This window comes from Morone saxatilis, unplaced genomic scaffold, assembly GCF_004916995.1.
Source record: "Morone saxatilis isolate NCDOM2014 unplaced genomic scaffold, NCSU_SB_2.0 Contig1, whole genome shotgun sequence".
NCBI lineage: Eukaryota > Metazoa > Chordata > Actinopteri > Moronidae > Morone > Morone saxatilis.
In genome coordinates this window covers 14,221,220-14,238,035 of record NW_023339651.1, presented here as the reverse complement: position 1 = coordinate 14,238,035, position 16,816 = coordinate 14,221,220, and the positions used below count along the sequence as shown (strand labels likewise).

The window sequence follows — 16,816 nt, the reverse complement described above, 5'->3', positions numbered from 1 at the left end:
TTGAGCTTGAGCTTGAGCTTGAGCCTGAGCCTGAGCCTGAGCCTGGCCATGCGGCTGTTGGCCAGCAGGTGCACTGTTCTTATCCCACAGGTTGACCGGCTTGTAGTTGTAATGGGTTGGGTCTCCCCATGCTGATGTCCCATCGTCTATCTCTTTTTTCCTGCTTATAGACTGCGGCGAGGGTTCCTCCCAGCCGCTTGGTTCAGATCCACTTCCGCCTCCTCCGGAGCCACCAGGGATGGGCCCAGAGGTCCAGCCTGAGCTTTGGTTCTGATTCTGGACTTGAGAGATGGGTTTCCTCCCCCCGCCCCCTTGCATAGCCCCTTGGTCCAACGCTTGCTGTCGCTGTGGATGCTGATTGCGGGGCTGTGATTGTTGCTGTTGCAGTTGTGCCTGTGGGCCTGTGATGGAACCCGACTGGCTGTTTGGCATCTGGTGCATTTTGTTTCCTCCACTCCAACTTTGCTGGGGTTTAGACCCCCCAACAACACCCACCCCCCCTCCACCACTCCCACCTCCCCCTGTGCCCCCTGCTCCCCAGGTCCTCCTGGGAGCACCATCATCCCAGCTCCCCCAACCACCCACACCTGAATCCCCACCTGAGTTTCCTCCATTCTTCCTCTCATCCTCCCATCCTCCTCCACTATTTGATTTGGACTGTTGTTCTCCCCAGTCCCTACCTGCTCCCACCTTCTGTCCTGATCCCCACCCACTTCCTCCTCCATTTCCTCCCATTTCTTTCCATCCCCCTGTCCCTTTCTCCTCCTGGCCGCCTCCCCAGCCTCCACTCACTGGGTTACCCTGTTGCCCAAGATCACCCCATCCTCCTCCTCCATTTCCACCTCTACTACTGTCTCGCCATTCCTCTTTCCCCCAACCCTTGGCCTCCTGGCCATCCCCAGCACCAGCCCCTCCTCCACCCCAGCCTGTAGCCTTTCCTTGCTGGCTATGTCCTGGTATAACACCTGACCCCATACCAGGTCCTGTTGGGGTCACTGGCCCAGATTGTGAGACGCCAAGATTCCTAATGTTGGGGCCTGAAGGTGGTGGGGCTCGCCCAGACAGAGATGCCCCACTACTGCTACTGTTGCTGCTGCTCTCCCATCCCTCTCCGGAGGACCCAGCAGAAGGAACCAGGGAAGGACTGGCACCAGGACCCATAGAATCAGGGATTTGGGTTCTAGGTCCACCAGAATACTGAGAAGAACCACCAAGAGAAGATGGGTGTTTTGATGTGGCTGATGATGACCCACCTTTACTTTGTCCTCCACGTTCTTCAAAGTCCCAGGTTGTGTTTTGTCGGATCTGTGTTTGGCCCCAGCCTGTGTTGGACAGGACCCGAGGGTCCAGATCAGACCGACTGAGAAGGTTCTGTAAGGCAGCTTCAGCATTAGGTGCCGGGCGGCGAGGACGACTGTGACTGCTGTTAGGCCCGCTCCCGCTTCTGGAATTTCCACCACTGGATGAAGATCCTCCCTGTGCTCCCTGTCCTTCTCCTCCCCCACCCCATTCCCCTGTTTCACCTTCTCCCTTCTGATTGTCCCAAGCTCTGGTCATAGTTGTGGCTGTTGAAGAAGAGGAAGAGGTGGCAGGGGGGTTGCCAGCGGTGCTGCCCCCACTACTGCTGCTGTTACTACTGCCGGCTCCACCCATTCCCTCACCTCCTGGGTTAGCTCCACCAATACCAGTGGAGCTCCCACCCCAATCACCACCAGAAACCCCTCTCTCTCCTCCTACTCCTGATGACCCCCACCCTCCCTGAGATACCCCGGAGGTTTGACTACTGTTTCCACCAGTTCCAGCACTGCCCCAAGCATTAACCCCACTAGTAGAACTCGGATACCCCCAACCCGAGGTTCCATTATCTCCTTCAGCAGCTCCGAATCCCCCTGCGCCACCTCCTCCACCCTCCCATCCATCAGTCCTTGAGGCACCCGTTTTGGAGTTAGCTGCAGGGTAAGAAGGCTGGCTTCTCCATGAGGAGGCAAGGCTGTGATCTCCCACACTCATCTCGCCTCCTCCCACACTACGGTCCATTCCTGCCCCAATCCCTTCCCCCCCTGTGATTTTTGGTCCCGCTGATTCGCTGTCCCACTTCCCTCCCATCTCTCTGTCTCTGGATTGCATTTGGTGAAGTTGGCGCTGATGGGTGCTTGATTGATTCACAGATAAAGGTGGGTGACCCCCCAGCACCCCGACTGCCCCACCTCCCAGCCCCAGGGAAGCAGAGTTGTTGGCAGACAAAGACCCTCCAGGGCCCTGGTGATGGAAGGAAGACGGGCCTCCTTCCCCTGCAGCAGCGGGCCCATCCTGCTGCACCAGGGCAGGCCAGGCCGAAGGGTTGGCATTTGGATTGAAATTGGCACCTGGAATCCCACTGCTGCCGTCAACGGGGCCACTGGCATCATGGCTCCCTGGCACAGCGGAGGCTTTGGAAAGTGAGGAGGGCTGTTGTAGCAGAGTCCCAGCTGCAGCTACTGCATTCCCTCCTCCAAGATGACCCTGGGAGGCAGCCATCCCCCACACCACACCATTAGACGACTGCATACATTCATTGGGCAAAGAGAATGAGGAAGTGGGTGAGGATTGGTTGCCAGAGGCACTGATGCTGTTCACAGGCATTCCGTTGTTGCTGCTGCCCCCTCCAGCCCCGGTGAAAGAAGCTCCTCCCCCATCACTGCCAGCAATGCTAGGCCACTCCTCCAGGTCATTGCCATCGACAATCACCTTCTCCCTGCCCTGAGAGGAGGCCTGGCTGCCTGAGCTCGCCCCCCACATGGAATTTGCATAATTAGAAGTAGTAGTAGAAGCAGCAACTGATGATGAGGTGAGGGCCAATGAGGAGGCAGCTGCACCAGAATCTGAAAAAGCAAATTCCAAAAAAAAAAAAAAAAGACTTTAGGGGTTAAAGGGAAGGGACGTTAAAAGAAATTATATAAATAATCTTTACATAGATCGGATCTATTCTAAATCTGAACTACAGCAGTGTTAACACTTACCTGAGACAGCAGCCATGTTTGCATTGGGGCCATCCCCTCCTCCTCCCCCTCCCAGCAGCATGGAGGACAGTGGCGGCTGACCCCTCTTCAGTAGCACTTTATGGTCCTGCTGGCAGCGGAATCGCGGCGGCACTTCTCTCGGCATGTAGCGTGGTTGCTGCTGAGGCGCCTGGGCTCCGCCTCCGCTACTTGTACTGCCGTTTCCAGCAGCACTGGGGCCGCCAGCGGTGGAGGAAGAAATGTTGGTGGAGGTGGGCTGTCCGTTGGCCACCGCCAGGCGCTTGGCATTGTTGCCGCCCTGTGACGGGGTGGCAGCACTGCCAGGGCCCAAGGTGGCTGGGGATGGGGAGGCAGAGGGGGTGGGTCCAGGGCTGGGGGAGGCAGAGCTGCTCTGAGTGGCAGGAGACTGGGCAGACGCCGGCTTGGTCAAGTCTGGCACTGCAGGAGGGGAAGAAAATTGGTTAATTAGAAAATTAAATTATTTTTTAATTAAAGTAATTTTAAAAAATTAAAAATCCACTGTTGCACAATTAATTGTCTGTAAATGTTTAGTATTAACCATATTGTTGGTATAAAGTAGATAAGCAAAGGGAAGGTGCTACAAAGAACTCCTTGAAGCAGATGCTTTGGGTTCAGGATAGTTGCTCTTGGCCTTCTTGTGCAAAATATCGTATAAGACCGACAAGAAGTGAATTTTGTCATCTACCATCAAGATGGTTCCCATGTAAGAGGAATGGTGCCGCCACAAATGTAAAATCCAACAATAATGACAATGAGCATTATCACAATCCATTAAAACAAAAAACTTAAAGATAACAAAGGTCAAAATTGTCAGAGGACCTTTGGAGAAAATAGCAAACCCCTGACATTTATATCTTAACATATACACATATGTCACTACGGTGCTTACCTTTGTTTTTTTGTTCTGTGACCTAAAATGAACAGAAAAAACACATTAGTTACAAATTCATTCTGTAAAAAGCATGAAAAAATGTTTCATTCATTCAAATGTCAAACCTAAGTACAACATGTCCTAAGCAAAGATGAAAAAGAAAATGTAAAACAGGACACAACTTGGGGTTTACAAGAATGAAACTATGAATGTGGTTAAATAAAAAATAAAAAAAAGGAAAAAAAAGTCTAGGAGTGCCAGGATAATAAATACATCACCCTTGATTCAAGAGCCTGTAGTTGTTGAGACATGCTATGTTTTAACAGTATTCTCCTAACGCTGACAGACAGCTCCATTTCATATTTTAAAAACAGAACAACGTAAAACTGCTCCCGGGTCAATTAAATCATTCAGGATTGTGTTCAATGCAAACTTTACTAAGAAATTATGTTGGAGATTTGTTCAAAAGGTGAGTCCATTTTAGAATGATAAGGTCAAGCACTAAGCCTTCCCCAAAAAACAACCATTTAAGGTGAATTATAATAAATACATAAATGTTTCACACAAAATATCACCACATGAATGTCTACATGTTGGTACGTGGGCCTCTAGTAGGGGCAAGCCTGGAGCAGGTACCTTTTCATGTCAAGTTAAGTTTCTAAATGTTGTCATTCACAGATTGAGGTTTACCTAAGCACGTTTTATTGCAATTGGCATAATATTTACATCCAAGAGAAGTTCTGTCATGAGAGTGATGGGATCACTTTGGTTAGATGTAAATGTGAAATTAACAGAAATAGGACTCCTGATCAAAAACTGTAAAATGTCAGCAATATACTAAAAAGAAAACAAAATATGATTTGCTTTGAAAGCTTATTCAACTACTGGTGAACAAGGTGCTGCAGCATGTTTGTTCAAAGGTGTCCAACCCAGATGGAGGAGCCTGTATGTAACTGTGAACATGCTCACCTTCTGGGAGGCTTCCCTTTTCCTTTTTTCGTCTTTTTTCCTTTTCTTGTCTTCCATGAACTACTGCTCCTGTCCTGATACTCCTTTCTTCTAGAGGAAAAGGTAGGATATTCCAAAATGTGGTCACATGTTCACCATTTTAAAATCACTAAGTTACCATTTGTAAAGCCAGTGGTTTTTAACTGTTGTTAGGTAAATAAAAACATTGTCAAAGAGTTAATGATGACTCAAGACAAAATCCAGGTAAAAAGAAAGCATCAAAATTGCTACATTGGCCACATGAGCCTCCACCCATGTGCTTAAATGACAATGGACTGCATGGTTGATTGGATGAATCAGCCATCAGGTGCTAGAGCTAAGAATACTGCCGGACACGTGGGCAACAAACACAGTAATTATCCCTATCATGAGCATGCAGAATACTGTAAGCTGATCATACTGGTAGGTTCAACCAATTTAGACGTTTACAAGGGGCTTGAGTTAGTCTGCCAACTCATCTTGTCAGCAGACTGACTGAATCTGCAGGTGGCAATGGGACCCATAACAAGTGACCCATAACAAGTGACCAAGTTGCTTGTGCTTTAATTGTTCCTAAGATGGAGTGTAAGCAAGTCTTCCGGATTAGGCTCTTTAACAGCTTTGAGACGAGGAAAGCCAACGAGAACACCAAATAATGCATTGTCACTAGGATCCCCAGTACAGGAATATAGAGCAGGCTGTTTTGGACAAATCCACAAACACCATAATACTGATAGACTGCAATGCTAGTACATGGTTGGGTCTTTCCTGAAGAAACCCCATTAGTAATGTAAATATGATGGTCAAACAGGTACAGGCATTCACTGTTCATTTAACTAAAGCTTTAACAGTCAAATAGGCTGAGGAAATGTCGCTCTACTGTAATGTGGCCAGGAAGGCACACATTTAAAACCAGAGTACATTAGAATACGCCAAAACAGTCGAAACCCCACAGGATATCTAAACTCATGTTACCATCTTAAAAAGAAAACCGTCCGATTATAAACAAAGTAGAGCAACACACGGTTTAAAAGCGTAAACTTATTGCTAAGACCCGACGGTGTCTGTTTTTTAGTTGCTTTCGTTTTTGCTTAATGCCACAACACTTCCAGCAGTGAAGGTTTCTCTATCCACAGACCTGACATCCCCCCTGAAGCATTTCTGACCACAGGCCTGAATGGACCAGGAAAGCCAGACCCGATTATAACGTTATTACGAGCTGTCATATCTGCAACCAGCTACCCTACAAAATCACTGATGTAAACCACACCAGCTCATGTTACCGTACCTGTGTTGTCCTGTCAACGTTTCCAGCTCATCCGCATTTAGCTGAGAGCTAGCCAACGTTACAGCATTAGAAGATTTCTGGTGCTAACATTGGAAGAAAAAAAAAAAATCCTTCCCGATAATCGACACAGCGGGTTAAAAAGTTACTGAACTGAACCGTGCACAAACGAGTTAGCGTCTGGGTAAATAGACAAACACGTTGATTCCTGTTGTAGCTGATACAGGCGACAAGTTTTAACAGCAGCAGCTGGTACAATATCTCGTCGAGGGCTAACATTAAGGAGTGGTTTCTGCAAAATGGTCTGCTTTCTTCTCACGTTTAAAATACGCAGACACAGACCAGCGCGCACATTAACACGTTAACGTTAACGAGATCAACCAGCTGTCAACCAGTGCAAGTTAGGTTACCGTTACGGTCCTGTGTGCACCGCGGTCAGCAAATAACACCGAGCCTTGAGCCACATCTCCACCTCAGCTAATGCGCTAATGAAGCTACACCGTTGCTAATGCTACCGAACGTTAGCTGACCTGTTACCTAGACACAGCAGCGGGGCTAACGGCCACCCAGCGCGGCGGCATGGCAACGAGTTGGCAAATGTGTCGTAGTCACTTTACACACACACACATTATTATTATTATTAAATGTTAAAACGCTGCAAAGGGCGCTCAGCTAACGTTACTCACCTCAGGAATCACATATGAAGAAAAGCTAGCGTGCTAGCTAGCTTAGCTAAAGTGCTTCAGTGCGATTTTTTTTTTCTCTTTTTGAGGCATTCGTCGAGGCTACAGGAACAGCGACGCCTGAGCGGGGAGTCAAGTAAGTGGCGGATGACGAAAACACACGCGTAACGAGCTACTGGTTTGTAAATAAGTACTAACGTTGTAATAGTGTAAACCCTAATGTGCAGAAGAATTTAAATTTCAAAGCGCTGTGGAGTCAGTCGGTTGACGGGCGGCCATTTTGCTGCTCGGCATGAAGCGTCTCCAATGGCCAGCCTGTGGCAGCTGCGTGAAAGTCCTCTGACTGGCTGCTCCGACCGGGAGGGATGCATAAAACACGCATTTTGACCTTCATAAACTTTTGACAGTCAAACTTAGCACCGCTGTGCATGTTTCGCATGATAACATTCCCCCCCCACACACACAAAACGCATATTTTAAAATATCCGGTGAAGTTATAAACAGAAAACCATTTTGCAGAGATTTGCAAATTCATTATTTCTGCTGCTCATGACTTTCTTTGGATAGCAATGGGTCCGAGAAAGAGAGGAGCGACGAAAAGGAAAACTGAGGAGGCTTTGGAAGGAGAGAAGGAGGAAGAGGAGGCTGTGGAGAGAGCAGACAGGAGGAGGAAGCACCGTGGAAATAAGAAATACATTGGAGCTCATGTTGGCATCCAAGGTAAGGCCTAATGCCATCTTGTGAGACTCTCCCTCACTAAAACAAACACTGTTCTTATACTGTCTCTTTTATATGCCCCCAGGTGGGATATGGAAAGCCGTGGAGTCCTGCTCAGAGATGGGTGGCAGCAGTTTCGCCCTGTTTCTGGGCTCCCAGCGGTCATGGAAGAGGCCCGCACTGGACCCTACGGCTGCAGCCAAGTTTCGGGAGCAATGTTCCTTACAGGAGTTTGACCCAGCTCACATCCTGCCTCATGGGTCCTACCTGATGAACTGTGGATCTCCTAAAGAGGGTTTGTCAGACACTGATGGATGTCTCCTGCATGATCCTGTCCTTCACTTTTCTCCCACACTCTCTCACACTCAGTAATCTGCCCTTTGCAGCTGCATCGCCTCTTCTCTTTTCTTCTGACAACCTCATCTGGTTTGTGTACCATGTTGCATCCAGATGTGTTTGAGAAGAGCCAGGCCCTGCTGGTGGACGAGCTCAGCCGCTGCAGCGTCCTAGGCCTCAGCCTCTACAACTTCCACCCTGGCTCCTCCTTGGGCTCCATCACCAATGAGCAGTGTGTGGACAAGATAGCAGGATCCATTAACCACGCTCACCAGCAAACACCTGCTGTGGTTACAGGTACAAGGGTTGGACAAAATAACACAAACACCGTCTCAACAATTTCCATATATTATGAGCTTTTATCAGATATGTATTGCTGTCAGATGTATTGATCCAACTGAGGTTATTTATATAGTAAATGTGTTTAAATGCACTTTGTTCTGTGATAATGAGGATCAATATGTTTTTTCCTGATAGTTTTGAGACTTTTCCCCTTGCCGTGTTACATATTTATTTATTTTTTGCTGTATTTGAGACTTATGCACCTTCAGTCCATGGAAGGACTACGGTAAACGTAACTACAAAGGCAGATACTTCAATAGAGCATATTAAGTTGCATTAGCAGTGTTTGTCAGGAACTTAGAGGTAAAAAAAAAAAAAATGAGGCCAGATAATAACTATTGCTAAAAGCAAACGTGTGTCATGTAGCAAAAAAAACACAATGACGTATGCTGAACAGTGATCTTAATCCATACCTCTTATGGTCTTGTCAATCAGACAACGTTATGAGGCTTTATTGAGTATTTGAGTCTCAGTGTAGCAAGAAAACCTGGCGGTTGCAGCCAAACCCAGTGCACACAATTCTAAATCTGGTGTTACTAAAATCACAATTGGTGGGTTAATCTGTTTGAATGTAATTAATGAAACTGGGCTCCAATATATTTTTGACCCTATTAAAGATTTCACTACCACAAGTCGGTTATCAAAAAAATGTGTACGTCATCATCTCACAAAAAACGATTTGACTTCAGACTGACTTTTGTGGTAATACGTTTCTTTCAATTTGCAGAACTGACTGCAGGCTTGACACTGGTGTTGCATTACTTGTGATTCATGGCACAGAGCACAGTCCTTTTGACTTTTGAAGCTGGTGTGACAGGAATACACTGCAGTGGAATGCCTGCAAACACATTGAAGCAGTAGCAAAACCTGCCCTCAGGCTGTGCACCAGGAATGAACACGGGCAGCAAAACCAATTCAGCATGTGTATCAGGTGTGGGAGCAGATGGGTTGAATCATGGGTACGTCAAACTGATGGTGCCTTCTTTTCCTTGTGGTCAGTGTTGGAGAACATGAGCGGTCAGGGAAGTACGGTGGGCGGGAAGTTCTCTGAGCTGAAGAGCATCGTAGACAAAGTCAGAGACCAGACCAGAGTGGGAGTGTGTCTGGACACCTGTCACGCCTTTGCAGCAGGTGAGTGAAACATGAGGTTGATCTTTTTCTCCCACAAAATCAAAAGCATCATTTCCTCTCCAGTCATTAATCACACAGTCTGCGTTCTAATTGTAACAAAACTATTTACCTCTGGTTCATCATAGTATAAACTTGGCTTTTGTTGATATGGAGGAGAAGCATATAAAGCCATGAAATATTAAAGCTGCCATTAGGGCTGCAAGTGTTGTTTATTTTTGTGTTGTTTTTGTTGTAGGATATGACCTGGCAGCAGAGGGAGGAGTGAAGGCCATGCTTGATGAGTTTGATCAGGAAGTGGGGCTCCACTACCTTAGAGCCATTCATCTCAATGACTCCAAAGGTGCAGATTCAACTACCCAGTATCCTCACACAGTTAGCATAAAATCACACGCCACATACACAGATTAGTCAGATGATTTGTTAATTGATCTGTATTTACATCAACTCTGCTGTGTGTTCTTTTTTTCCTTCTTCATGTAGGTAAACTCGGCTGCAACCTCGATCGGCACGAAGATATCGGCAAAGGCCACATCGGAATCTCTGCTTTCCGGGACATTGTCAATGAGCCCAGACTGGACAACATTCCTCTGATACTGGAGACCCCTGGACGGTGAGATGAGTGCAGAGAAAATGGATAAAGATAGTCCTTATGCTGTAAATCTAAAACATGTCTTTACTAATTTACAAAATGAGAATGTAATGGAGAAGAGTGCATTGTCTGTTGACAACTAGATGACAGAGTTATGTTTTCTGGTTAAAAGACTCGATGACAATATGATTTTTAACATGACTGTTATGTCTTTTGCCCACAGGCCGGGATTTGAGTATGCTGAGCAGATTGAACTTCTGTATTCCCTCTGTGAGAAACAATAGAATGCACCTTTACTGATTTATGAGCACTGTAAAACTGTTTTTTTGAGGACCAAAGTGGATGGGTGGTGGAGCCTGATCACCTTAAACATTCAGAATTTGTTCATTAATCGCCATGTAAAAAGTTTTAGTGGGGTTTGTCTCTTAATAAATGTGTTTGTTGCAAGTTTTTATCTGACTTGTGAGGAGTTGTCTTGTTCACAATGTGCCACTAGAGGGCAGAAAGCACACACAAATACACCACAAACCTGATTCCAGATCATCTGTGCTTTTGGTTTCAGGCAGAGATGAAAGAATGTATAATACCAAATATATTTATTAGTAACTTTAAATTCCATATCTGATCTGTTCACATGCCATTGTTTGCAAAACACAAATAACATTTATTCCTACTGCACATTGTTGATTCAGACATTTACACATTAGTAAGAAATTAGACATAAGGGAACAAGCATGAGTTGTTATCAAATGGAAATGATATATCACTATTGTGTAAAATCACAAACACACGCTGCTTATGCAACATGACATCATACTTCCATTACCTGTAATGTCACCTTGTTAATATCAGTTAAGAAAATAGGATATCTCAAAACAGGACCAGTGCAACAGCTAGCAAATGGTGCTATCATCACTTTAATCAACATCTCATGTACATCTACATCTTACTGTCAATTATCACACGTATATGGATTTCACCTTCAACACCAACACACACCAGGTAAAGTAAACCCCCACATTCCTAAAAGGCTCCAGCTGTTGAATACCAACACTTTGGTACAGCTGTTGACCCCTGGGAGGGCAACAATTGACTGTCACACCTATTCCAACACCCCTTATAGTGGACATAAACATGCATGTGCACATACACGAGAAAACATTCCCTGACACACTTTTACCTGCTCTAAAATGTACTTTTCTGAGGTTCCTTTTATGTACCTGTATCTTTACTCTTTTCCTAGAACATCTGTGTCTCAGATCATAACATTAAAGTTCACAGGATTGTTTTGTTCCCTCCATTATCAGAGCACTGAGACTTTGACCTCACACCTCTCACTATTGTTTATGTGCAACATAAGTTATCTTGGAATTTAAACTTAATCTCTGGATAAGAGCGTCAAGGAAAGTGTAAAGAAAAAGCAGGTCCAGACGTCTTTCAGTGTGGTGTTAACAGAGACAGGAAGTGGAGGTGCCTGGCCCAAGAATGTCCCTGCTCTCTGGTCCCACCCACAGGAAATGCCTGTCCAGTCTGTTTGAGTCTGCACTGACGAAAAAGAAATCTCCCGTTAGTGGAGTTTGGCTTCTGCTGGAGGAAGGGATGGATGGAGATGAGGAGGCTGATCCTGGTACTTGTACGCTCTATTGTTTACATAAGCAGATGTCTGATGGTTTTCAGAGGTGTTCTGGTGATCTGGTTGGGTCAGGGGTTACAACCCAGGGAGGCTGAAGACTAAACAGTGAACACACATTCCTGAACTCTAAATTAATCATTTGCTGGAGGAAGCATGTGGGGGGAAACACCGAAGGGAATATAAAAATGCCTTTCCATTCTCTAATTATCTTAAGATGTGTGGTATTAACTGGTTCTGGTGCACTGTGTGCCCATGTTTTGTGAGCGCTCGTCCAGCCGTTTCTTTTCTTTTCTCTGTCATTACATTATACTGTGAATATTTTCCACTGCAGCCTAAAGCCACTGATCTAATTATCCAACTTTGTAAATACTTCCAGATATCTTTGGTTAGACTATTTCAGTGTCTTGTGAATAGCCAACTGACGATCTCTCCCTGGACTCGGTTTCCATCAGACTGATAACTGCTGTGGGAAATGGACATGAGCCTCTGACGGCCTGCCAAAGTGAAGCTAGAAAGAAATCTCAAACAAATGAAGACATTGTTTCTGTGTTTGTCCTCAGAGGCTCAAAGTGTGGAAAAAAATATATAAAATTGCACTGGCATGTGTGCACTTCAGTTTGCATGAATCCATAAGCTATAAAGCTGTTGAGGATAAAAAGACCTCCTATCAGATGACATATGAATCTTTGTCAGTAAGACATTTACAGATGGTTGCTTCTCTCTGCAGTGTCTAAAAATCTAGCATCTTCACTCTTGTTTAATTGGTTTTAAACAAGAGTGAGCTCCACCAAATCTGAGACCGATTATTACTTTGTAAACTGCTCCTTTGTCCTGCAATTTTAGTACAAGCACTTGGTTTACTTTTTCAATCTGCATGCACAAATTAAACCCTTGCTGTTGGGTTTCAGTTCCTCAATTTTCTATTTTATTCTCATTTATTTTAGTTGAGGGACATGCACTGGCACTGCTCAGTCGAAACCACACTCTTCCACTGAACTGCTCCACTGGGACAGTTGCAGGGTTTTGGTTACAAGTGCAATCAAAAAAAAGTGATGTGGTCACTCTCACAGTCCATGCAGGGATTTTAACTGCCAGTCTTAAGGTCATAAACTCATCTCAGTGACCTTTAGGCTGCTGATTATACATATATAACTTTTGTTCAGAGGAATATAACAAATGTCATAGCCATTATTCACCAAATAACTTCTTCTCCTTATTCTGACATCTCCTTACTCACTTGAAACTTGTGCTGCAGCACAACAGCTTGTATCACTTATAGTGTATTAGAGTGGAGCATTGTCTGCATCAGATGCTTTTGATTAAAGAATTGAATATGAATATGAACACAATAAAAATGTGTACAAAATCATTACATCATTAAAAACAAGTATCAACCACAGATAACAATATCTGAAAAAGCACATTACAACAAAAGATACTTTGTTAAAAACAAATTCCTTTTTATCTGTATCAGCTCAACTTGAGTGATCCTTTACTACCTAACACTGTAAAACATCTCAAATGTTATGTAACATTATCAAACAAGTAGTTTGACATTTTGGGAAATACACTTATATGCTTTTTTGATCAGCTTGGTTCAGTCAACCTGCGGCTCTGGAGCCACACGAGGCCGTTTAGCCCTCTCCAGTGGCTCCCTGTGGCTTGGTCGGTAAGTTGTATTGAAAATAAATAATTGTTATTTTTTAACATTTTAATTTAGCATCATTTATCATTTATCATAAAGTGATTCTTACATTCTCCAATTGTAAAAATGTGTAGTTCATTATTTGTCTCTAATTATATATTTCATGCTTATTAGCCTGTTAATTAGTGAGCTTTTTGGAGACTGCTCGTAGGCTGATCTTGTTACACTTGGGAAGATCCAGACTAGCTGTTTCTCTCTGTTTCCAGTCTTTATGCTAAGCTAAGCTATCCTGCTGTTGGCATCGTCTTACAGACATGAGAGTTGTATCAATCAAAAGACAGCAAGCATATTTCCCAAAATGTCAAACTATTCCTTCAAGTATACAAATGGATATTGTTATATTATTTTCATACAATAATCTTTCTTTCAATCATCTTTTTTTGTTTTGTCAGTTCAGTCAACATACAGCTCCTGCTACTGCCAATTGGAGCGGCAAAAGCTGTATGTTTTGAAAAATTTTTTAGCTGCTCTGGTTGCTTGCTAACTAGTTTTCGTGCACATTCATATTATACTGCAGCCAGACAGTTACTGGTAAATGGACTGTACTTATGTAGCACCTTTCTAGTTTTCAGACCACTCAAAGCTACAACACATTCACGCTTTCACACCCATACATAGATGGCAAAGGCCACAAACAGAAATGAATTCACATTCATACAGCGATGCACAGTGTCAGGAGCCTTCTACCTCCTGAGCCACAGCCTCAGTAAATACAAGATCAACCTCCCACCAATTTGATATCCTATCCTATCCGTTTATCCCCTTTATTTTCCTCCTTACCAGAAAGTATGTGGATATATGCTTCATGAAATCATGATTTCTATTTTTTCTTTTTTTCCAAATGATTTGACCTACTCCACAATCTGCACACATACTCCGTGGTAACTGCAAAAGTAATCGGACACTCTGGCTTTGGAATCACTGCTTTAACACATTATCCATCTAATCCATTACACCCTTACTGCCCAGAAGCTGTTTTTTAATTCTGTAAATGACCTTTAAAAGAGAGATTTAATCCACAAGATAAGAGTTAATGTAATAAAACATCTGATTGGAGTGTGTTGACCCGAGGGAAGCTGAGCAGAACCAAAACAGACGAAGATTCATGTTTAGTTAAACCAGTAAAGACAACTGCAGAGAGAAAGAGAGCGATAATACAAAACAAGAGGAGAGAGAATGAAAGAGAAAGGACTGTTTGCGTGGCTCTTCTGTTCCAGTGCGGCTTGAGTTGCAGGCCGAGCCAAACTTTATTCGTCCCTCTATACCCACAGTCTGACTGCTACATCTGCCAGCACTTCCCAGAGATGCCACACACTCACACACACACACACACACACACACACACACACTAAATCCTCTGTAAGGCCTGCACACACATGCTCCTACAAGCCTCAAAACTCACTCACACACACACACACACACACAAACTGAAGTGCAGAAGAAATAAGAGCTGAAGGGCAGGGTGGAGTCCATTCTGCTTTCTCAGCAAATCTTTTATTTTTGCACCTCAGCAGCAGCGCAGGCATCATAACTTACCTTCAAGATATAGCATTTCATTTCCCACTGTGAAAAAAAGAAAGCGAGGCTGTGTGTATTTGTATGCTATGTGTATTTAAGTAGACCCCCACGTGGTCAAACTGTGTGGGTGTCTTGTGGCCTGATTGAGAGTGTTGTAACGAGTGAGCGGCTGTTTCAGGCTGGGTGGATGTGACTATAAACAGAAGGCCTGAAAAAGAGGGTTTAGGGCCAGTGGGGGAAAAAAACTGGAAAGCGACAAACAATTTGGAGAAGAAATTGCTCCTCACCCCCTCAGCAAGGTCACAGATATATAACATCACACTCTACATAAAGAGACCCGCTGTGGTTCTTTCTCTCTCATTCCTTCCATTTGTTCTTCTCCTCTTCTCTCCCACCCTCTGATTCCCTCTCTTCTCCTTGGCTCGGGGTTGAGGAATGCTACCCAGTGGTGGCTGGGCATCAGGCCACGAGGAGACAGGCAAGGAAAAAGATGAGGAGAAAAAGAGAGAGGAAGCAAAGAAGGAGGCTGGAGAAGAAGAAGAATAAAAGAGCAGAGAAAAGCGAGTTAAGATGAACGAGCAGTGCAGGACAGAATATATGAGAGCTTTATTGCTGAAGCCTCTCACTGTAACTCTTCTTACCCACCTTTGTCTCTGTATGTTGTTGCTTTTATTTTACCTTGCTCTCCAAACATGTCAAGAAAAACATCTAAAAAAAAGAATGAGTGAAGGACAAATGCACCTTAAGACTGTTTTAAATAGCAGCTGATGGTGAAATATGGACATACTTGTATTCCCAGCAGCAACCCTGGAGATTGAAAATGTTCAGCGAACTAACACGTCGTTCTTTATGGAGTTGAACCAGTATTCACACACAACATGTGGTTTCCTGAACTGTACAAAATGCAGTACAACCACAGTTTGCATTGTCTTGAACCAGATTGAATTACAGTTGATCAGTAAATAAATCTTGGAAATGTAAACAACATGTTGAAACTACAGTAAAAGGAGCTTTGTGAGCTTTTATCTGTACCTCTGTGGACTCTTGTCTTTAACAATAAGCTAATGCCACGTACGATGAGAAAGCAGTCACTTGTAGTGTCGGACTCATATCACAAAACACTGCCGTTCCCTTGAGTTTTAGTGTCCTGTAGCCTTACTGTCTGTATGAGACGCACCAGGCTGCCAGAAAGCCTTTTTAACATGTGGTTAATGTTGTGAAGTGGGCACAGTTTGGTTAGGTTTCAACCATAAAACTACTTGGTTTTAGGAAAAGATTGTGGTTTGGCTTAAAATCTACGTTACGTAAATCACATGATGTAAGTGACGCCGCAAGTCATGGTAACGTAACGCATGTAATGTAACTTATGTAACTTAACACAAGGTTTACTTTTGGTTTTACATGGGACACAAACTCCGGTCCCCTGGGCGAAAGTCCTGTGTTTAAGCCATCCATCCACCCCACCAACTCTATGTATGGACTTTCTCACTCTTTAAACTACATCACCTGACTCTGACAGGTTTACATTGAAGCCTGGTGCATCTCATACAGACGCTAAAGGGTACACTGCGTGTCTGTATGAAACACAGAGGGGCGTGATGACCTGGGAATGAGAGCGGGCTGCAAAAACATGGGAAAACAGGGTCGAGGTTGAAAAATATCTAAGTTACCCTTTAACTCCAAGTAATAATAAACACCAAGAATGTGGCAAAAACTCTACTCTTAAACCTGTTTTTCATACTGAAATAGAAACTACAGGCAGCAGACTCTCAACACACACACACTGCTATTTTCACACTTACATCCTCAGCACCGCAACTGCACTTACACTGTTATTTAGATACCACTGTAGCAAACATATTGAGAACTAATTACAGTGAGGTGAGTGAAACCATACTGACGCTGCCACCCGGCACAGACTGGCTTAGGTCAGCATCCACTTGTTGACAAATGTGCCAAAACACTAAGAGAGCATGTACTGCGTGTTTTTGGTTGGCAT

General features: G+C 44.3%; 2 protein-coding genes across 2 annotated transcripts in view; one reads left to right on the top strand and one right to left on the bottom strand.

The window, feature by feature from the left end:
• tnrc6b (trinucleotide repeat containing adaptor 6B) overlaps positions 1 to 6,988 on the bottom strand; it is a 21,746-nt gene extending 14,758 nt beyond the window's left edge. Inside the window, 5 exon segments of the mRNA XM_035669935.1 lie at positions 7 to 2,861; positions 3,000 to 3,437; positions 3,910 to 3,931; positions 4,861 to 4,950; positions 6,850 to 6,988. Of these exon segments, the coding sequence (XP_035525828.1) occupies positions 7 to 2,861; positions 3,000 to 3,437; positions 3,910 to 3,931; positions 4,861 to 4,917 (3,372 nt within the window). The 5' untranslated portion in view covers positions 4,918 to 4,950; positions 6,850 to 6,988.
• Positions 6,857 to 10,415, top strand: si:ch211-141o9.10 (probable endonuclease 4). Its single transcript, XM_035662232.1, has 8 exons — positions 6,857 to 6,982; positions 7,414 to 7,566; positions 7,649 to 7,858; positions 8,014 to 8,196; positions 9,241 to 9,372; positions 9,608 to 9,712; positions 9,853 to 9,982; positions 10,185 to 10,415. The coding sequence occupies exons 2-8, from the start codon at positions 7,416 to 7,418 to the stop codon at positions 10,243 to 10,245; spliced, it is 972 nt and encodes a 323-aa protein (XP_035518125.1). The 5' UTR covers positions 6,857 to 6,982; positions 7,414 to 7,415; the 3' UTR covers positions 10,246 to 10,415.
• Positions 10,416 to 16,816: the final 6,401 nt, after the last annotated feature.

Excerpts from the sequence above, each read along its gene's own strand:
- si:ch211-141o9.10 (XM_035662232.1), top strand. The coding sequence starts at position 7,416 with ATGGGTCCGAGAAAGAGAGGAGCGACGAAAAGGAAAACTGAGGAGGCT. Across the intron at positions 9,713-9,852 it reads TCATCTCAATGACTCCAAAG|GTAAACTCGGCTGCAACCTC; the intron begins GTGCAGATTCAA and ends TTCTTCATGTAG. Across the intron at positions 9,983-10,184 it reads ATACTGGAGACCCCTGGACG|GCCGGGATTTGAGTATGCTG; the intron begins GTGAGATGAGTG and ends TTTTGCCCACAG.